The 23052-nt window shown below is 41.7% G+C and overlaps 1 protein-coding gene across 9 annotated transcripts in view; it reads right to left on the minus strand.

Moving 5' to 3' along the window:
- The window catches only part of SLC16A4 (solute carrier family 16 member 4), a 30320-nt gene extending 7550 nt beyond the window's left edge, over nucleotides 1-22770 (minus strand). The window contains exons 1-8 of one of the 9 annotated variants that reach the window (XM_086391731.1): nucleotides 22613-22770; nucleotides 20456-20568; nucleotides 8635-8742; nucleotides 7965-8108; nucleotides 7622-7783; nucleotides 5855-6370; nucleotides 2888-3099; nucleotides 1543-1636 (exon numbers count right to left, since the gene is read on the minus strand). In XM_086391731.1, coding sequence (XP_086247857.1) covers nucleotides 1543-1636; nucleotides 2888-3099; nucleotides 5855-6370; nucleotides 7622-7783; nucleotides 7965-7980 — 1000 coding nt within the window. In that variant the 5' untranslated portion in view covers nucleotides 7981-8108; nucleotides 8635-8742; nucleotides 20456-20568; nucleotides 22613-22770. Of the gene's footprint in view, nucleotides 1-1542; nucleotides 1637-2887; nucleotides 3100-5854; nucleotides 6371-7621; nucleotides 7784-7964; nucleotides 8109-8634; nucleotides 8876-20455; nucleotides 20569-22612 lie in introns of all 9 variants that reach the window. The other 8 variants (XM_086391726.1, XR_015160633.1, XM_086391727.1 and 5 more) reach the window with 8 other exon arrangements.
- Nucleotides 22771-23052: the final 282 nt, after the last annotated feature.

Genomic DNA, 23052 nt, shown 5'->3' on the forward strand with positions numbered 1-23052 from the left:
GACCAACAAATTAGTTTTGAAACCCACACGTACATCTATAGCTTTTTCCTTTTAAGTAATACTCCTCACAAAGCTTGTGTTGTCTTCCCATACATTGAACTGTTTAAACATTTTAAGTGTATACAAAAACGTGTATCTCTAAACATGTAGTTTTATTACTTGCTTTTATCATTTGAATAATATATTCTGTGCCCTGGTATTTGTTACCTCTGATGTTTTTGGCTTAACAGGCTTAGAAAGTTCCAAAGTGTCTTTGGCACAGTGAGTGAAGAAAGGTTAAGATTGAAAAAATTCATCAGCAAACTGTATTTGAACTCTGTTTTCCTCTATTTCACTGACCTGGATACAAGACATAGAGTAACTCTGCTTGGAGCCTCTAGTGTTTGGTCTTTTTTTACCACTCCCTGTTATATGATAATTCTGGGCTATAAAATTCTCGCCTGTTTTCCAGTTATGAAGTATTGGCCAAGTTAGACCTCATGGAAAGAGGTGTGTTCATAAATTCAAATCAGGATTTAGTTGTATATTTGTGTACATTTTTTCTTTAGATAGATATACTGAAATTGAACCTCAGATTAGTGGTACTTTTTTTTTTTTTTTTACCTTCAGTAATAATTTCTTAAGTTTTTATATTTTTTCTTTTGATATTTGCCTTTCTCAGTCTCAAGTTTTTAGAGGTGCAAATCTTATTATAAAACTTAGTTTAAAAAAATGTGGGGCAAAATCAGACCCTTTTTCTGTCTTACTTCAGGACTGAGGGAAGCAAAAGTAATTTTTAGATTAGATTCCTTATTGTGGATGATTAGAAATGCTGTAGTAATTTGTAATTCTGCATACTATAATTTTTACTAATGTCTTACATAGTATATTCTATATACTGTAATTCTTATAGACTCTCAGTAGTTGTATATAAGATACTCAGTAGTTATAGTATAAGATACTAAGGCTTAAGTCTGTTTCCTAAAAATATTTGTGTGTAGTGGTTAGTCTTTTAATAGTCTTATGTTCCAGTAGGTAAAAAGTGAATGTAAAACAATGCTTCAGTCTTAAAGTTTATTTAAAAACAGAACTTCCAAAGTTTTACTATACTTATACTTAATGAGTCTTTAGTGGCCCCACATGTCCTCTGCACAGATTCTGGCATTTAGTCTTACAGCACGTCTGAAGAGCAAAGGGATCAGGCCTGCGGTTTTCAAGCTCTGTAATGACTGCTGTTTGGATAAAAGGTGTTGGTAGTTTTTATTTTTTTGTTTTTAAGCATCATATATCTTTGGGCATCTGATAAAACTCTAGATTTTCTCTCCAGAGAAATAGATAGATACACAGCCCCTGCTACAATACTCATCTGCTTAGTGCACATCTGGTGAATTAACCCTCAGATTCTCCTGGTTTCGTACTGGAGTTGTGCGAGTTGGTACAGGAACAGCAGAGACGATCATCAGTTTCTTGTAACTATCTAATATTGTCATTCCATGTTACCATTCATCATGGATCAACATTTTGGTTCATTGTGATTGAAGTTTACTAAGGCTAAGCTGTTACCTGCTAAAGGTGGTCCAGAAAGGACAGCCATCCCAGCAAAGAAACTTGCAAGTCCCAGAAAGCTTTGAACTGTAGAATTCCCAGACAGATCAACCTGTAGGGATTAGAATCCAGTGTTAACCATACTGAGGGTGGTATTCTACAGAGACTTTTACCTACAGAGGGATAAAATACTGTGTATGTTGTCTCAAGCTATGAACAGTTGGCTTCTGAGGTGGTTTGGATGGCATTCTATCTGATATGAACCATTGGTTTTTATTTCTTTTGAAAAATCTTGTAGTTAGTTGGTTCGGGGATATTTTTCCACTTGAGTCTCACTACTCTTTTCTGTTAGGAAATGATAAACAGTTGGAGCTGATAGTAGTATTCTTCAGTCCACCTATGGTTGAGTACCAACTGGTTTATAAGAAATCAGATATCACAGGAAGTTGATTTAAGGGTTAGAAACTTTTAATTTTTGCTTAAGCCTCGTAATACTCTTCACCACTTATGCTAATATTGATACCAGGCCCAAAGATTCCTGGGGATTATGTTCCAGCGCACTGGGGACCTAGTTCTAAGGACCCATGGGGTTCCAAGACAAACTCAGTATTTCTACAACTCCATTCCATTCAGCTCTAGGATTTTATGTCGGTTTGGGATAAAGATGGAGAGGAGTTAAAAGCACAATATCCCTGTTAAAGTATACAGAACTTCTCTCAACAAGAGAGAGGTCATCACTTGTCAGGAAGCTCCTCTTTCTTTTAAGGAACTCTTCCCAGATGTATCCTAGAACCAAAGAAATTTCTGGAGCTGAAGTAAAGAATAGAAGCCTAACCTGGGAGACTGATAAAGTAGAATCCTTCTGTTCCCTACTTTGCTTTTCTTTCTTTCCTGTTCCACATGGCTAGTCCTTGGCACCCCACTCCAGTACTCTTGCCTGGAAAATCCCATGGGCAGAGGAGGCTGGTAGGCTGCAGTCCATGGGGTCCCTAAGAGTTGGACACGACTGAGCGACTTCCCTCTCACTTTTCACTTTCATGCATTGGAGAAGGAAATGGCAACCCACTCCAGTGTTCTTGCCTGGAGAATCCCAGGGACGGGGGAGCCTGGTGGGCTGCTGTCTGTGGGGTCGCACAGAGTCGGACACGACTGAAGTGACTTAGCAATAGCAGTCCTCTCATCATCCCTCCTTACAAGATAAGATGAATAGCTGGATAGGATGTAGCCACAAGGTTTCTGAGGCCTTGGGTATGTTGTTTTTGTTATTATAAAAGTAATACAAAGTATGTTTTCTCTTTGGGGGCGATGATGATTCATACTTTTACTAAATGGTGTAAGAACATTAACGAGTGTGTCTACTCACCAGTACAGGAAGTATCAATGCCAGGTAACCACCGGAAAAGACAGCAAAGGAGATGGTATAGGTCATAAGTAATGGAAATGTGGTGGCTAAAGGAGCAAGCAGGTTAGTGATGCCACAGAGGATGAGGTAAGACTTGTGGTAATGATACTTCTTGATCCAGTTTTGATCAGCAACCCATCCAGAGATAATCTGACTGACTGTTTCAATGATACCTGGAACAGTATTGAAAAGGTCTTATGAAATCCCAATTGCATTTTTCTAGCCCTTTTGAAAAATGTAAATGGATAAGGCATCTTTTCCTATGTCATAAGACTTCATTCACCCTGTGGCTAGGACATATGAGGGAAAAAATGGTTTAATTTGTATCAGTTCAGTTCTGTTGCTCAGCTCAGTCATGTCTGACTCTTTGCGACCCCATGTACTGCAGCAGGCCAGGCCTCCCTGTCCATCACCAACTCCTAGAGTTTACTAAAACTCATGTCCATTGAGTTGGTGATGCCATCCAACCATCTCCTCCTCTGTTGTCCCCTTCTCCTGCCTTCAGTCTTTCCCAGCATCAGGGTCTTTTCCATGAGTCAGTTCTTTATATCAGGCGGCCAAAGTACTGCAGTTTCAGCCTCAGTCCTTCCAGTGAATATTCAGGGCTGATTTCCTTTGTATCAGTAGATTGTATTATTTTTGTACCTATTCTAAACATTTAATGAAATACTGAAAAAACTCCTCCAGATTTGGGTGGAGTCGTCATCAAGTGTTTATTCTGATTGTGTTTGGAAACCTTATACCACCAAACTGGGAATACTAGGTTATAGAAGACCCTGGGCTCAGTAGGCCTCCCTTGAAGAGGTCCTACGGGTGAGGAATTGAGATTTCTTGAGGATTAGTAGACCCACAGGTTAGTGTCTTAGGGAAGTCAAATGGTGAATGACTGGAGTATAAATAATAAAGTCTTACACTGGAAAAAACAATAGATGTTGAGACACTTTCTTAAAATTGCATATGAGGTATTGCATATGAGGTTTTGGTAGTTAAGTCCTCCAAAGGTTATTATGGTTAACTTGAAAATATGTAGGAAGTCTGGAAATGGGAAATCATGTTTTGAATGGTGACGCTGTGGTGTAATTTGAATAAAATTTAAGATTAACATTTTTTACTGAGTTTCATGGTAATAGAACCTTCTTATCTTTTATCCTATTATATGTAATGTACCAGTTAAATACTGAAAGAGATTTTCACGAAGAGAAGCTTGAACTGCGGTTGTTTTTTACTTAAAATTCTTCCTATGGTTCAAATGCAGATTGCTCCACAAAAAGGTATTTAAAATGCATACTACCATCTCCATATCTGTTTTTACAGTTTTTTTCCTAGAATGCATATTGAAACTATTATATTCTGGCCTTGTTGTAAAGCCCTGTGTGTGTGTGTGTGTCTAAGTTTCTTCAGTCTTGTCCAGCTCTTTGTGACCCTGTGCACCATACCCTGCCACACTCAGCTGTCCATGGGTTTCTCCAGGCAAGAATATTGGACTGGGTTGCCATGCCTTCCTCCAGGGGATCTTCCCAACCCAAGGATCAAACCTGAGTCTTCTATGTCTCCTGCATTTGCAGACAGGTTCTTTACTACCATTAGCACCACCTGGGAAGCCCTGTAAGACCCTGCTGCTGCTGCTGCTAAGTCGCTTCAGTCATGTCCGACTCTGTGCAACCCCGGAGACAGTAGCCCACCAGGCTCCCCCGTCCCTGGGATTCTCCAGGCAAGAACACTGGAGTGGGTTGCCATTTCCTTCTCCAGTGCATGAAAGTGAAAGTGAAGTCACTCAGTCGTGTCCAACTCTTCGAGACCCCATGGACTGCAGCCCACCAGGCTCCTTCATCCATAGGAGTTTCCAGGCAAGAGTACTGGAGTGGGGTGCCATCGCCTTCTCCGCTGTAAGGCCCTAATCTGATCTAAATTGATACCACCAGACATTTCAGTAGAAAACATCAATATAGCTATGTATCTTTTTCTTGGGCACACAAGTTTTATGACCGAAGCAGTTGGAAATGGGGTGCTGTAAGTTTTGCAAGGACTTAGTAAAAGTCTTTTCCAGAAATTGGCGAAAGAGAAGTTAATGTTGTGCTACTGAGAATTTCCAGGTAGCGCAAAGCAATTCTGTTTCCTTCATTTTCACTTTTTTAGATTCCCTGTTTTGTCAGCTGACAGAATCCATATTTTCTGGATCAAGCATTCTGTTTCCATTTATTTTTATAAATACTCAACTAAAATGATTGGTTTTATTTTTCATTCTAGTTCAATTTAAATGTTAGCCAATCCATTAATGACTAGCCTAAGTACACATATTTATCTTATCCCTTTACTATGAGTTAAAAGGGGAAATTTGTTAGCTACAAATATTACTAAAACATTATTGAATGCTAACGATAGTTCAGGTACTATTTTAAACTCTACATGCATTACCTGTTTAATCCTAATAACCTTACGAGAGTAGATACTATTATTCATATATTGCAGATAAGGAAATCAAGAGACAGAGGTGGCAAGTGACTTGCCCAAGGTCATAATGGTCATACCCTGCAAAAACTTGAACCTGGAAAATCTAGCTCTAGAATCAGTTCTTTCAACCACTGCACAGTCCTGTCTACGTCAGATTTTTTTTGCTTCCTAAAATGACTGTTTCCACTACGATCCAGTAAGGTTCAGTATCTAGCAAATACTTAGCTACTGATATGAAAATAAGACTTGGTTTGGGGTCCACTGTCTTGTAGGGAGAGCCTGTGTGCAAGATGCAGTGACAGATCTGTGAAAGGGAAGGCTTGCTGCTCCCATCAGCTTCAAAAAACTTGCTTTTCTGGCCCTCCCAAAACTCCTTTTTAAAAATATTATTTTTCTTCAACTTTTTAATAAAATGTAACCAATTTTTGTAGAATATATTTTTCCTTTTGAGGGTGAGGTAGAAGTAGGCTTTCTTACCAGCTACAGAAACAAGGTAGGAGGCATCCATGATGTTTATCCCCAATGTTTTGGCTCTGGCTACCAGGTGAAAGGTAGGGATGAAATATGCCAGCTGACTGAGAACAAAAGACCACGTAAATATGTAGAAAAAAGGATTCTTAAAGAGAGAAAAGTCAAAGAGTTTTTGTTTACAGCTCCGTGAAGTAGTTTTTTTCCAATAAGTTTCTTCATTAGTTTTTCGGAAAAGTCCATTTCTGTTATATTCATTGTTGAACTCTTTGCTTTGATTTTGTGAGACAGTTAAACTTAAACCTGGTCGTTGTTCCTTCTGCATAATACTGTCCCCGATGGCCAACTCTTGTATCTCATTGCAGCATGATGTTTCTGTTCCACATGCTGCCTCTGGACCAGTTGGAGACAAACTACTTTCATCTTTAATATCAGAATCGCTCGTGCTTTTGATATGAATGGGTCGCAAGAGCATACTAGAAGGAACCAGATGCAATATGATAGCTCCAAGTAATACAAGAGCACCTAAACAGGAGAGAAAACTTGAGAAGTTAAACTAAAATTACCTCTTTGATTTCACAATACTCTGTATCCTTAGACTCAGAAGAGGCCCCACCACGAAATATTCAGTCATAGTACAATAATTTCTGGAAGCACTGCTTTGTCTTTGAATTTAGCTGAAAGTATTTAAATCCATTGACTTAACTGTTAGCTGTATACACTGATGTATCCTTGTGAAAACAGGGAGACCTTTGGAGATAGCCAGAAAGCCATACCAAAGGTGGCATGGGAGGAGTTATTTGTACTAAAGGAAAAAAATGTTTTGGGGTGTGGGGGTAGAGAGGGGGAGTCATATTTCAAATGATAGAAAATTACAATGTGTTTTAAATCCTGATTTGAGGCTTTAGATTTAGGTACAGAAAATACAGAATTGGGCAATGGGAATTATTTGGAAACTGCTTTAGAAGAGGAGATAGCCATTTCATCTCATGATGTTTTAAATTCCTTGAAAGAAGACAGATGCCATTGTTGCCCTTGAAACTGAGTAGTTGCTTGACTTCAGCATGTCCTGACCAAAGCTGTGACTCGTGTGTATTGCTTCTAGAGATAGAATTGGCTGTAGGTTCTACCATCTGGCTATCTTGTCTTAGGGATTTGTCAACTGGTCTTGTTCACCCTATTAGTGATTTTTTAAATGAGGAATGGAAAAGGGAAAGTTCAACAAAACTGCTCTGTAGGTAGGAATAGTCATGTATATTTACATATACATAGTTTTTTTCGCCAATAACTTGAGGTTATTTTAAACCAATTGTTTCAGGTATGAGAAAAAGTATAGAGTGAAAGATTTTTACTCATGAAAATTTTATATATGACAGTATATAAATATTATTAAGGAACATAATCCTCTTTTTGCCCAATTCCATCCTTTTTAGTGAATCTAATGGAGGAGTCTTTTATTTTTATCTTTTTTAATGCAGATGTTTTTCTTAAAGAAAAAATGTGAAAAGAGAAGGCTTTGAGGAAGGGATTCTTGCTTCCCAGGAGTACTGCTATCCCTGCAAAGGTGTGCTCCCTTAGCCATACAAATTGCTTTCCATCCCCTCAGACTTGAATTCTGAGTTGCCTGTGTAGGCTGGCAAGGCCTTGAAGGAATTCAGAGTCTCTTTTGCTATCTGTTCTCCAGGGAAGAATCATGCTCACCTCCTCTCTAGTCATCAAAGGGAGAGGGCTCAACATTAAATCTTGCAGAATTGATTCTGCAGGTTCAGGACTCACCTGTCCAGTCATACAGATCTATTAGGACTTTGGTAAAGGGTGCTAACAGAAATGTCAGTCCCATCCCTGAACGGGCAATAGCTGTAGAAAGAGCTAATCGTTTTTTGAAGTATTTGGTAGTGACCACAGCAGCAACTTGGTACAAGAAAGCAGAGCCCAAACCTAAAAGAAAAATATAATGTTAATAGCTAGGAGTCACTTTCACATTAATTGGCTTGGTACTGGATGAGATATTCTCCCGAACCTGAGATAATATAAGTAGGCCTTTGAACTCACAGTAAAAGGAAAGTTTCCTGGTTCCTTTTTTTTTTTTTTTAAAGTCTTATTTTCACAGTGGACTCACCAGGTAAAAATCCCATAGTCACACAAAGAAAGGGAATGCTTGTAGCCCAGCTGCTGATCAGATATCCACCAGCAACAAGGAAAGCCCCAAGACTGGAGGCAGTTTTCTCTCCAGTTATGTCACAAATAACAGCAACTAGAGGACCTTGGGAAAAGAAACAAATACGAGTTACATATGCCCCGGCATCCCTTCTCTTCTGGTGTACAGTTTAAATGGGCAACTGAAGAAAAATAAAAGGACTTTACTTTTGTGTATCCTTCAAAAGGGTGTCTGTATTGGGTTTCTTAATATTCCTAGTTCCACAGTATTTTGCTTTTTTAGAAGAAGAGTTTTTGTTGTTTTTTGTTTGTTTTGAAGAAAAGATGATATAAATAAGATTTGGAATGGAAGCTTACTGAAAAGGTATTATAAAACTTCTGCAAGAAAAGGTTGTGTCTAGTGACCTATAACTAGAACAAAGCTCAGTTATTTATCTACACTGTGATGAGTATACTTAGATGATCAGGTCAGAGCTTTATGGTCTGACTTCCCAGTTGAGAGACTGACTCACTGAACCTATGATGTTAAATAGATTCTTCAATGTCATTTGTTTGAACCCTAATTTTTCCAGTTTTGCCAAATCAAGTGGAGGTAAAGTCCTTTTCTCAGCTTTACATATTGATAAATGAACCTGAGTTTTAGTAATGCTTCTGTCTTGAATGACTGACAGATGAGTCTTCTTGAAATTGCCCTTTGTGTTCCTTCTCCTTGGACAACAAGCTTATTGTCGACTTTATACCTGCAAAAAAACGAAGTGATGACATGATAGATCCAATCCAACCGGTTTGCTCTGAGGTGCCTTCAAACTCTTCTTGAAAAACCACAAAGAAAATTGCAAAAGTCTTGGTCATCCCCATCACAAATACATTTACCTAAATCAAAGCGGAACAGAGTCCAAGTCAGGTGGTGAGTAAGCCATTACAGGGGAGGTTAGAACTGCTGGCAGCTGTGATTCTCTGGCTCACCTGTATTTTACCAGTTTGTTTGTCAGTTCCTTTTTGTACCATGTTATATTTTATGGGGCGGTTGTCCCATTAGAGTGTCTAATCACATTACATGAAAGGATCTCATTTAATCCTCATTACGGAGCATGGAATAGGTATGTCAATATTGTATTAGAAATTCAGGGAACTTCCTTCCACGCTCCCAGTGCAGGGGGGTCCAGATTTGATCCCTGGTCAGAAAACTAGATTTCACATGCCACAGTTAAGAGTTAGCATGCTGCAACTAAAGATTCTCTGTGCTGCAATGAAGATCCTATGTGTCGCAAGAAAGATCCAGCACAGCCTGATAGATAGGAAGAAATACAGGAAGTTAAGGTTTAGAGAGCTTAAAGGTCATATATTGACCAACCACTGTACCATTCTGTTAACAACAGCATCTGTTCAAAATAGCTAATTCTAGGTACCTCTGTGAGAGAGATGTGTTGGTCCAAAAGAATTGTTCTGGGAGACTTTAGGTTAGCTAGACTAACCTAAGAGTTTGCTTTAACTCTGTTTTTGAGCTGAATATGCCTGGACAGCAAGGGTAATGAGGATGTATGGTCACCTTATGTTTGGGTCATGTGCCCCAACTCTTTGGTCCCACCTTACCCTCCTTGCCCGCACCATCCTTCTCCTCTCCACTAGGGGGAGCACCCTCTTTGAGGTCAGGTTTTCTTTCAGTGCAGTACTCACATTTTGGAATTCTGATTAGAAGGGGGACAGTGAGGAGCAAGGTTCTGAGGGGAACTGGAAGGGAGACCTAGCCAGTCCCTGTAGTCAAAAAGCCCAGAAACCACTCCTACTCACTCTGTCTCCAGGGGCTTCCTAGTGGCCCCTTTCTTTTTCTTTGTTCAGTGGCCTTGTTTGAAGGCTACTCTCTCTGCTTTGAAGTTGGCCATGGTGGAGAGATTCCCTGGTGGCTCAGATGGTAAAGTGTCTGCCTACAATGTGGGAGACCCGGGTTCAATCCCTGGGTCAGGAAGATCTGGAGTAGGAAATGGCAACCCACTCTAGTATTCTTGCCTGGAAAATCACATGGATGGAGGAAACTGGTAGGCTACAGTCCATGGGGTCGCGAAGAGTCAGGCACAACTGAGCGACTTCACTTCCTATGCTTTGTGGAAGGACCACAGGTCCTGGGTTCCTTATCACTGATTCTTTCTCTCTGGTTCTGCACTCATCTCAATTTATAGTGAGATAGACATAGACAGTCATTCACTATAATTGACTGTCCATGGGATTTTCCAGGCAAGAATACTGGAGTGGGTTGCTATTTCTTTCTCCAGGGGATTTTCGGACCCAGGAATCAAAACTTGGTGTTCTGCATTGCAGGCAGATTCCTGCATTGAAGGCTGATCCTTTACTGACTGAGCTATGAGGGAACTCACGGTGTAGTTGTGAATACTGTGTTCTGCCTGCAGTCAGCCTGCCTCTGCTGGAATCTTGGCTCTGCTTTGTACTAGGGGTGTGAACTTGGGTGAACTACAAAAGTTACACTTTGTCTTTTGTAAAGTGGAGATAAAGGACTAGTTCATAGTTCATAGTTCCACCTAGTTCATGGGACTGTGAAGACAAAATTCTGGTAAATAATAACCTATTAACTATGTTTTTATCATTTTGTGTAACCATTCTGCTTTTCTAAGAGCTCGAGACTCATATTACTGTCTGTGATATCTTTCTAACTCAGGTTAACTTACCCAGAACTAAATTCATCTTTCTCTTACCCCATGCCTGTGTTTCCTTTTCATTTCTCTTGATTGGTACCATCTACTGACTCATCCAAATCAGAGACCTGCCTCCATTTAGAAACTTCCTTTCCTCAGCTTCTACCTGCTAAATAAAGTAATCAAGACGTTCTGCTCCATCCTCACCAATAGACTCTTCAGGTAAGTATTATTTCTTGCCTGGAGTGAGGGACTAGGAATCAGTGGTGGCTCAAAGGCTTCAAAAGATGGGATAGGGAGGAGGAAGTCCTTTAATGTATTCTTCCCATTCTGACTTGATAGAAACTATAAGACTTTACTTATTTAGAGTGAACAATGCTATGGGTACCAGGGCTATATATTAAAAAATGAAAAGTCATTTTATTTTATCAAGCACTTTGTAATCATGATGTTCCTCAAAGGTGCCTTTATCAGGAAATGAGGTTAGAGAATATACACAAACTTTAAATGACACAGACTTGTTTCTTCTGGTTCAGAATACAAAGTGGTGATTGCGTCCTCTAATGAGCAAGGAGCAATACAATGGGTCCTCATTCTATAAAATTACCCTTCCTCCTCTTCTGTGGTCATGGACTCCATGCTGGCATCTGCAGGATGCTGGCTTCTAGGTTCTTAGCCACCTGAATTTGGCGAACTACTGGTCCCCAAAAAAGAACCTTTTGTCTCTGGTCTTTCCTTGATGTCTGGGCATAGCAGCAGTAAGTAGATGTGACTTGTCTCTACTAACTGGGACTGTACCTTCCACTGTGTATATCAAAAAGACCAAGGACACAGCCTTTGTATCTACTCTGCCTCCCTCCCTTAACTTGTAACCTTCCAACTTTGTTCCTATTTGACTTAGATAGTAAAAGTCTATCTAGATTTTTAGTCTAGATCCCAAGGTCTAGATATTCCGTTAGTTAACTGAAGTCTGTAGTCTACTATTTCATCTCATGTTTTGGACTAAGGTTGATGGGTTTCAGTCCTGTTCCAGAGTCCACATCAGACATTATAAATGGTCTTCCCCCAAAATAAAAGCCCTTAGAAATTCTGCAGCCCTCTCATTTCCTTTTTATCTTTAAGAGCATGCCTTCCTCCTACCACCTTCCTCCCATAGTAAGAACTCCCTCACCAGACCATTCTAAGAATTGTCTTGGGAAAGGAGGCTGGATCACAGTGGCTCCTTTTTAACGCAGAACATAAGGCTTTGTCAGAGATTATTGTTTAATAACAATAGAGTTTTGCCCAGAGAACGCACTGGTCATAGCAAACACCCTCTGCCAGCAACACAAGAGAAGACTCTACACATGGACATCACCAGATGGTCAGTACTGAAATCATTTTGATATATTCTTGGCAGCCAATGATGGAGAAGCTCTATACAGTCAGCAAAAACAAGACTGAGAGCTGACTGTGGTTCAGATCATGAACTCCTTACTGCCAAATTTGGACTTAAATTGAAGAAAGTAGGGAAAATCACTAGACCATTCAGGTGTGACCTAAATCAAATCCCTTACGATTATACAGTAGAAGTGAGAAATAGACTCAAGGGATTAGATCTGATAGAGTGCCTGAAGAACTATGGACAGAGGTTCGTGACATTGTACAAGAGAGAGTAATCGAGACCATCCCCAAGAAGAAGAAACAAAAAGGCAAAACGGCTGTCTGAGGAGGCCTTAAAAATAGCTCAGAAGAGAAGCCAAAGGCAAAGGAGAAAAGGAAAGATATACCTATTTGAATGCAGAATTCCAAAGACTAGCAAGGAGAGATAAGAAAGTCTTCCTCAGTGATCAGTGCAAAGAAATAGAGGAAAACAATAGAATGGGAAAGACCAGAGATTGCTTCAAGAAAATTAGAGATACCAAGGGGGAACATTTCATGCAAAGAAATGTTTCATGGGCACAATAAAGGAGAGAAATGGTATGGACCAAACATAAATAGAAGAAATTAAGAAGAGGTGGCAAGAATACACAGAAGAACTATATAAAAAGGATCTTCATGACCCAGATAAACACAATGGTGTGATCACTCACCTAGAGCCAGACATCCTGGAATGCAAAGTCAAGTGGACTTTAGGAAGCATCACTACGAACAAAGCTATTGGAGGTGATGGAATTCCTCCAAGTGAGCTATTTCAAATCCAAAAGATGATGCTGTGAAAGTGTTGTACTCAATATGCCAGCAAATCTGGAAAACTCAGCAATGGCCACAGGACTGGAAAAGGTCAGTTTTCATTCCAATCCCAAGGAAAGGCAATGCCAAAGAATGTTCAAACTATCACACAATTGCACTCATCTCACAGGCTAGCAAAGCAATACTCAAAATTCTCCAAGTCAAGCTTCAATAGTACATGAACCATGAACTTTCAGATGTTCAAGCTGGATTTCGAAAAGGAACCAGAGATCAAATTGCCAACATCTGCTGGCATCTAAAAAACAAGAGTTCCAGAAACCATCTACTCCTACTTTATTGACTACGCCAAAGCCTTTGTGTGGATCACAACAATCTGGAAAATTCTTCACGAGATGGGAATACCAGACCACCTGACCTGCCTCCTGAGAAATCTGTATGCAGTTCAAGAAGCAACAGTTAGAAATGGATGTGGAACATCAGACTGGTTACAAATTGGGGAAGGAGTGTGTCAAGGCTGTATATTGTCACCATGCTTATTTAGCTTATATGCAGGGTGCATCATGAGATACGCTGGGCTGGATGAAGCACAGGCTGGAATCAAGATTGCCAGGAGAAATATCATTAACCTCAGATATGCAGATGACACCACCCATTTATGGCAGAAAGTGAAGAAAAACTAAAGAGCCTCTTGATGAAAGTAAAAGCATAAAAGCTGCCTTAAAACTCAACATTCAGAAAACCAAGATCTGGTCCCATCACTTCATGGCAAACAGATGGGGAAACAATGGAAACAGTGAGAGACTTTATTTTGGGGGGCTCAAAAATAACTGCAGATGGTGACTGCAGCCATGAAATTAAAAGACATTTGCTCCTTGGAAGAAAGACTATGACTAACCTAGACAGCATATTAAAAGCAGAGACATTGCTTTGCCAACAAAGGTCCGACTAGTCAAAGCTGTGGTTTTTCCAGTAGTCATGTATGGATGTGAGAGTTGGATTATAAAGAAAGCTGAGCACCAAAGAATTGATAGGCTTTTGAACTATGGTGTTGGAAAAGACTCTTTAGAGTCCTTTGGACTGCAAGAAGATGGAACCAGTTAATCCTAAAGGAAATCAGTCCTGAATATTCATTGAAAGGACTGATGTTGAAGCTGAAGCTCCAGTACTTTGGCCACCTGATGAGAAGAACTGACTCATGTGAAAAGACCCTGATGCTGGGAAAGATTGAGGGCGAGAGGAGGAGATGACAGAGGATGAGATGATTGATGGCATCACCGACTCGATGGACATGAGTTTGAGTAAGCTCTGGGAGTTGGTGATGGACAGGAAAGTCTTGCGTGGTGCAGTCCATGGGGTCTCAAAGAGTTGGACACAACTGAACTGAACAAAACTATGTTATTCTACTCCAGGTTCCTCTCTAGTATCACCCTAGCTCTTGACCTTCACAAACTTCTTTCATCAATGAGTAGTCTGTTAGGTTATCTCTGCTTCCTCTCATCTCACTCCAATGCATGCCTCTTATCAACGTTATTAGAGACTTCATTGTTGCTAAACCAATAGCTCATATCATTTTTATCATATCTGGTCTCTGCACCATCTGCTTCTGCACATTTCTGCCTTAGCTTTTGTGATGCTAACCGCTAACTGCTTCTCAGTTTCCTCTGAGCCACCCTCCGCCCATCCCCTAGGCATCACTTTCTTCAAGGTTCTTTCCCAGCTGCGCAGGCGCAGGAGGGCCAGGAGCTACTCCACGTTCCAGGTCAGGAGGGGCGGCCATGAGGAGATAGCCCTTGTCCAAGGTAAGGAGCAGCGGCTGCGCTTTGCTGGAGCAGCCGTGAAAAGATACCCCACGTCCAAGGTAAGAGAAACCCAAGTAAGACGGTAGGTGTTGTGAGAGGGCATCAGAGGGCAGACACACTGAAACCATAATCACAGAAAACTAGTCAATCTAATCACATGGACCACAGCCTTGTCTAACTCAATGAAACTAAGCCATGCCATGTGGGGCCACCCAAGACAGGCGGGTCATGGTGGAGAGGTCGCACAGAATGTGGTCCACTGGAGAAGGGAATGGCAAACCACTTCAGTATTCTTGCCTTGAGAACCCCATGAACAGTATGAAACTGCAAAATGATAGGATACTGAACGAGGGACTCCCCAGGTCAGTAAATGCCCAATATGCTACTGGAGATCAGTGGAGAAATAACTTCAGAAAGAATGAAGGGATGGAGCCAAAGCAAAAATAATACCCAGTTGTGGATGTGACTGGTGATAGAAGCAAGGTCCGATGCTGTAAAGAGCAATATTGCATAGGAACTTGGAATGTTAGGTCCATGAATCCAGGCAAATTGGAATTGGTCAAACAGGAGATGGCAAGAGTGAACGTCGACATTCTAGGAATCAGGGAACTAAAATGGACTGGAATGGGTGAATTTAACTCAGATGACCATTGTATCTACTATTGTGGGCAGGAATCCCTTAGAAGAAATGGAGTAGCCATCATAGTCAACAAAAGAGTCTGAAATGCAGTACTTGGATGCAGTCTCAAAAACGACAGAATGATCAAGGCAAACCATTCAATATCACAGTAATCCAAGTCTATGCCCCAACCAGTAATGCTGAATAAGCTGAAGTTGAAGGGTTCTATGAAGACCTACAAGACCTTTTAGAACTAATACCCCCCAAAAAATGTCCTTTTCATTATAGGGGACTGGAATGCAAAAGTAGGAAGTCAATAAACACCTGGAGTAACAGGCAAATTTGGCCTTGGAATATGGAATGAAGCAGGGCAAAGGCTAATAGAGTTCTGCCAAGAGAACGCACTGGTCATAGCAAACACCCTCTTCCAACAACACAAGAGAAGACTACACATGGACATCACCAGATGGTCAACACCGAAATCAGATTGATTATATTCTCTGCAGCCAAAGATGGAGAAGCTCTATACAGTCAGCAAAAACAAGACTGGGAGCTGACTGTGGCTCAGATCATGAACTCCTTATTGCCAAATTCAGACTGAAATTGAAGAAAGTAGGGAAAACCACTAGACCATTCAGGTATGACCTAAATCAAATCCCTTATGACTATACAGTGGAAGTGAGAAATTGATTTAAGGGACTAGATCTGATAGAGTGCCTGATGAACTATGGACAGAGGTTCGTGACATTGTACAGGAGACCAGGACCAAGACCATCCCCATGGAAAAGAAATACGAAAAAACAAAATGGCTGTCTGGGAGGCCTTACAAATAGCTGTGAAAAGAAGAGAAGCGAAAAGCAAAAGAGAAAAGGAAAGATATAAGCATCTGAATACAGAGTTCCAAAGAATAGCAAGGAGAGATAAGAAAGCCTTCCTCAGAGATCAATGCAAGAATAGAGGAAAACAACAGAATGGGAAGGACTAGAGATCTCTTCAAGAAAATGAGAGATACCAAGGGAACATTTCATGCAAAGATGGGCTCGATAAGGGACAGAAATGGTATGAGAAGATATTAAGAAGAGGTGGTAAGAATACACAGAACAACTGTACAGAAAATATCTTCACGACCCAGATAATCACGATGGTGTGATCACTCATCTAGAGCCAGACATCCTGGAATGTGAAGTCAAGTGGGCTTTAGAAAACATCACTACAAAGCTAGTGGAGGTGGTTGAATTCCAGTGGAGCTATTTCAAATCCTGAAAGATGATGCTGTTGAAGTGCTGCACTCAATATGTCAGCAAATTTGGAAAACTCAGCAGTGGCCACAGGACTGGAAAAGGTCAGTTTTCATTCCAATCCCAAAGAAAGGCAATGCCAAAGAATGCTCAAACTACCGCACAATTGCACTCATCTCACACGCTAGTAAAGTAATGCTCAAAATTCTCCAAGCCAGGCTTCAGCAATATGTGAACCATGAACTTCCAGCTGTTCAAGTTGGTTTTAGAAAAGGCAGAGGAACCAGAGATCAAATTGCCAACATCCACTGGATCATCGAAAAAGCAAGAGAGTTCCAGAAAAACATCTATTTTTGCTTTATTGACTATGCCAAAGCTTTTGACTGTGTGGGTCACAATAAACTGTGGAAAATTCTGAAAGAGATGGGAATACCAGACCACCTGACCTGCCTCTTGAGAAACCTATGTGCAGGTCAGGAAGCAACAGTTAGAACTGGACATGGAACAACAGACTGGTTCCAAATAGGAAAAGGAGTACGTCAAGGCTGTATATTGTCACCCTGCTCATTTAACTTATATGCAGAGTACATCATGAGAAACGCTGGGCTGGAAGAAGCACAAGCTGGAATCAAGATTGCCAGGAGACATATCAATAACCTCAGATATGCAGATGACACCACTCTTAGGGCAGAAAGTGAAAAACTAAAAAGCTTCTTGATGAAAGTGAAAGAGTGAAAAATTTGGCTTAAAGCTCAACATTCAGAAAACTAAGATCATGGCATCGGATCTCATCACTTCATGGCAAATAGATGGGGAAACAGTGGAAATAGTGTCAAACTTTTATTTTGGGGGGCTCCAAAACCACTGCAGATTGTGATTGCAGCCATGAAGTTAAAAGATGCTTACTCCTTGGAAGGAAAGTTTTGACCAACCTATATAGCATATTCAAAAGCAGAGACATTACTTTTGCCAACAAAGGTCTGTCTAGTCAAGGCTATGGTTTTTCCAGTGGTCATGTATGGATGTGAGAGTTGGAGTGTGAAGAAAGCTGAGTGCTGAACAATTGATGCTTTTGAACTGGGGGGTATTGGAGAAGACTGTTGAGAGTCCCTTGGACTGCAAGGAGATCCAACCAGTCCATTCTAAAGGAGATCAGTCCTGCATGTTCTTTGGAAGGGCTGATGCTAAAGCTCAAACTTCAATACTTTGGCCACCTGATGCAAAGAGTTGACTCATTGGAAAAGACTCTGATGCTGCGAAGGATTGGGGGCAGAAGGAAAAGGGCATGACAGAGGATGAGATGGCTGGATGGTATCACCAACTCGATGGACGTGAGTTTGAGTGAACTCCGAGTGTTGGTGATGGACAGGGAGGCCTGGCGTGCTGCAGTTCATGGGGTCGCAATGAGTCGGACACGACTGAGCGACTGAACTGAACTGAACTCCCTGGTGACTTGAATACACTGACTTATGGTTCAAGCCCCTGTGTGTGCTGCTAACTCACAATTCTCAGTATGCAGATCCTGGGCTCCAGGTACATGTAGACTTTACTGAACACATACATGACTGGTTATGTCACAAGTCCCCCAGACTCAGTGCCCAAAGATAAGCCCTTCAAGCCTTCTTTAGGTTTTGTCCCCTTCTCATGTTGTCCAACTCAGTGAAGGGCATATATTATCCTCCATGTTGTCCAAGCCAGCATCCTAGGACCCCATGATTCCCTGTCTCCCTGACATTCAATTACTCTACAGTCTTAACAATATGTCTTCAGTATTGCTCAGATCTGTATTTCTTCTCCACCCCGTTTGCTACTGTCATATTGTTTTCTCACCTGGATTACTGCAGCATCCTTCCAGTGGACCTCCCTGCTTCCAGGCCTATCCATCAGCAGCCCACTACCTGAGCTACTGTCCTGAAATACAAAACTGATTCCATTACTCCCCTGCTTTTTTTTTTTTTTTTTAAGTCCTCCAAAGTCCCTGCCCATCTCTCCAACTTCATATTTATCACCTTGTTTATTCATAAATGTATCCGTCAGTCCATCCATCCTCCCATCTGCCAGCAGGTATTTATTGAGTGTGTTCTGTGTTTTGGTTGCTGACTAGGGGACTTCGCTTATAGTGGTGAGCAAACAGACCCAGCAAATGGCCCTGTGCTTGTAGAACGTTCAGTCCAGAGAGACAGGCTGAATACAGAAAACAGTCATGCAGATGATGCAGTTATAAAGTATGGTAAGTTAGAATGAGACCTTTTTAAAAAAAAAAAGTAAGGAGCTCCTGAAGGATATGTTGTTACCTGGGTTTTTCACTCACCTTTTCAGGAGATCAGCTATTCTAGAAAAGCAGACTTAGACAGACATGAAATCATCATCATCCAGGTACCCACATTACTACTGTGGCTGATTGGCCTGAGTTAATTATTAACATTTTGAGGACCCAAAATGTTTTATGTGTGTGCTTAAGAGTAGCACCACACCCCCAAAAGTGTGCATGCTCAGTCACTTCAGTCATGTCCAACTCTTTGTGACCCTATGGACTGTAGCCTGCCACGCTCTGTCTCTGGGATTCTTCAGGCAAGAACACTGGAATGGATTGTCATGCCCTCCTCCGGGGATCTTCCCAACCCAGCGATCAAACCCACGTCTCCTGTGTCTCCTGCATTGCAGGCAGATTCTTTATACACTGAGCCACCTGAGAAGCCCATAAAAAGTGAGAGATTGTTTACTAATCTCATTATTAGACAACTGTTCTTAGCGGCCACTAAATTAGATAACTTCCTATCCTCAGAGCCTAATGCAGGAAAAAGTGGGAGAACTCAAGATCCTCGCCAATAATGCCGATTCTGCAAAGCCTGTGATGTGAGGAGGTGGCCCAGCCACAGGAAGGCTCTCAGACTTAGTGTGTCCTTGTTGTCCTTTTTAGTAACACTTCTGGGAGGAAGGAAAAGAGAGTCCATGTTCTTTAGTAATGAAGCTAATGTTTAACAAATAGTCCTCAGGTTGTGAGTTTTGTATTATGTAAATCCTGGCTGAGGGCCTCTGCCTCCCTCCTTTCCCATTCTCTGTCATGATGGAGGAGGTGTGGTCCTTCTATACTATGGGCTGCAGGTTAGTTAGAAGTCACCAGGACCTGCACTCCCCTCCTTGGAAGCTTCTTACTGTAGGACTGGGCTGAGGAGGAGGATCAGGAGGGAAGGATATCTCTGTTGAGGACATCTTAAAGTTGACTTACGTGGGAACACTTAAGAGGAATCGTGGAACTGGTGCCACACTCAGGGTTTAAGGTACAGCAGTGATGGGATTGATGAATCCCATCAGGATGACCATGCCGATTCAGATCACCACAGTCTCACGTAACAACCCCCAGAGCTTCTGGGAGGATGAGGGCAAGAAGTTAATTAAAAAATGGAGTTGGGTTTGCTAATGAATGAAGGGAAAAAATCAGGCTCCAGTTTCAGGATTCACAACCCTGTCTTCCTTTCCAGACATGTCAGAAATATACATTGGGCCTAACTCTGGCATAAGTTATGGTTGGTGGGGATGGGTTGGGAAGTGGACACCAGGCAGAACAGAAGAAAAGTCCCAGCCTCCTAGGAGAGAAGGAAGTTGCTTGCAGCAGTTACATGTTTGCTTGACTGAGTTGGGGAATCCCCTCCCTGCGCTATTTCTCGGATGGCTAAATGTGATTGTCCCCAAATCCTAACTGCCATGCAGCCAGGGCAGAGCTGCTAATGGTGGCTGGAGCATTCTGTAGGTTTAAGGAATGCTGAGGAGAAGTAGGAGACAGGATGGCAGTCTTTCTGGTTTCACTCAAGGAGAACATTTCCAACTTGAAGGTTCATTGGCAGTTCCTGGCTTTACTTGGATCCCCTTTCCATTCAAATGTCAAGGGTTTCATGTATGATCTTCTTGTTAGGCTGCTCTGAGCCTTTCCCCAGAAAACTTTCTTTCAGGCAGTGGGGAAGGAGAAAGTAAATTACCAGGAAGAAATGAAATATGACCATCCATCCCCAACCTCCATCCAGGGTTTTCTTGTAAGGTTGAACCTTCCTCTTCAGCATGATGATTCGTTTGTTTTAAATGCAGAAGATCCCTGTGACAAATCCAAGACAGACGTTGGCTTAGTTGACAAACTGATCTGAACTTTAAACTTTATTTATTTCTGTGGTATAAAACTACTTGTGCCGGGCTTCCCTGGTGGCTCAGTGGTAAAGAATCTGCCTGCCAATGCTGGAGACATGGGTTTGGTTCCTGGTTCGGGAGGATCCCGCATGCCATGGAGCAACCAAGTCCGTGCACCACAACTACTGAGCTGGTGCTCTAGAGCTGGAACCTGCAACTACTGAAGCCTGTCCACCCTAGAGCCCATGCTCCACAACAGGAGAAGCCACTGCAAAGAGAAGCTTATGTGCCACAACTAGAGCGTAACGCCCCACTTGGAGCAATTAGAGAAAGCCCGCATGCAGCAATGAAGACCCAGCACACCAAAAATAAAAAAAATTTTTAAACCACTTGTAATTTTTTTCAGCCCACCCCTTTAAGAATAGATGATTTCTTGTCAGCAAATTGGCACTTGCCTGTAAACTAGAAATTGGCATTTTCCAAGAGCCTTTGCCAGCGACTGAACAGCAACAAGGGCATTTGCCATCTGCCTCTGGAGCTTGAACCCTGTGCTACTGCAGCTGTTAGCCTTCAACACCCCCTGAAGGAATTCAAGGTGGAATGAGGCCTCTGTGCTCCAGAGAATCTGGTGGAGCAGGTCTTTAGATAGATATTTTTAGGAACTGATTTCATGATCCCAATCCTTAACATCTCTTCAGATCTAGAAAATCACTGAATCCCATCTTGGTGACTTCAGCCTCTTGTGACTAGCAGAAGACTTTTTATAAAGTAATCACTTGATTGCATTGAACTCCCGTCTTCACCAAAATCATATATTGACCTTCACTGACTGCCTCTTTGGATCAGTCTCTCAGAGCTAGCTGAGGTGCTGTCTCCCAGGCTGCTGTCCTCATTTTGCCCCAGATAAAACTTGCAACTCTCAAGTTGTACATCTTTTTAGTTGACACTTCTCATGTCTAAAGTTGTTTATAGGCTCTCTGATCTCAACCTCAAAAATACAGCAAGGCTTTGTACCATTTGAGGAATATTTGTGGAGGTCTGCTGCCTGACTTCCCCTGGAATTCCACAGTGCTGACTTCTCCTGGAGTATGTCCTTACTTAACATAAGTCTGCCCAACTAGACTCCCCTTAATCCTTGTTTATTCCATAATCACGATCCAGGCAGAACCATGGGAGAAAATAGAAAAAGGTAACAAAAGGCTGTGATATGAGGGACATCAAACGCCACCACAGAAATCTCTCTTACACCAGTGTGAATGGCCTCTAAAAGATGACCAGTTCACTTCAGGCAGGAATTGCAAAGCAGTTGACTGCAAAGCCTGACCTCATTGATTGCTGGGTGGTCACTCCTCACACTGTCCTCCCCCCACGTCTGAAGTCAAATCCTAGGGCAAATTGTGTACCACCCTCTAGTCCTCTGGGTAATAAGCTCTTAAAATTAGAGAAATTTTAAAAGGAATGGGGAACTTCAGGTTTGGATATTCCCTTTTACAGCAGTTGCTGAAATGAAAATATTCTTAGGGACTGAATAGACATGACAACAAAGGGCAATGACTTCCCTGAGTGGATTCTAGGCCTGAAAAACGTTGGAAAGGACTTTGGGAACTGAGTTGGGGAAATTTGAATGAGGACTGTATAGTAGACCAGGTTAGATCTCTTGGTGGTGATTGTGGTCTCGTGGTTCTATCGGAGAATGTGCTTATTCTTAGGAGATGTGTGCTAAAATGCTCAGGAGTGAAATGTCTTCTACCTTCACACAAGTGGTTCAATAAAATAAATACATAAAAAGAGAAATAGCAAAAGGAAAATGTAAATATTCTGAGAGAGGGGGTAGCAGTCTTTATTTGCCACTGGCAGATAGGCAGGCAGTCTGTTTCTTCCTGGAAAGGAGAATCTGCCGGCAGGGTGTGGGGCACGACAGTCTGTCTGGTGAGCAGGCTGTGCAGGGAGAGATGCTGGTCATTCAAAACATTATAAAGAACAAACCCCAACACACAACCCCATTTTCATCCTACCTTTGATGTGGCGTTCAGCAAGGGGATCCTCCACAGACTTGAAGCAATCTGGGAAGAAAAGTTATACGGTTTTCCAGAATGTTGTGCTTTTTCTAAAGCATTTCATTCAGCTGCCCTGTGAAAACAAGCAAGCATTGTAAGAGCTCAGGGCTAGAGCCAACTTAGGCACTCCTGCTGATGGACTTTACTTCCTGAGGGGAGGAGGGGAGACTGGGGTTTGACATTATACTAGGCCCTTTCCTCCACCCACCCTGACCCAGAAGATAGACTTGTACACCATGATCTCAAAAACAAGCACCAGAGTAAACCAAGTAGAAAATCCTTTGGATAACTATTGTTAAACTAGGAGGCCACCACACTGAGGTGGTACTAATGCCAAGCCAGCCTATGGAAACAAACCAGAAATTGAAACAGGGCTACAAAATAGAAACCTAAAGATG

Source organism: Bos grunniens, chromosome 3 (genome assembly GCF_055505025.1).
Source record: "Bos grunniens cultivar Pamir isolate PY7600 chromosome 3, Bosgru_T2T1.0, whole genome shotgun sequence".
In the NCBI taxonomy this organism is placed as follows: Eukaryota; Metazoa; Chordata; class Mammalia; order Artiodactyla; family Bovidae; genus Bos; species Bos grunniens.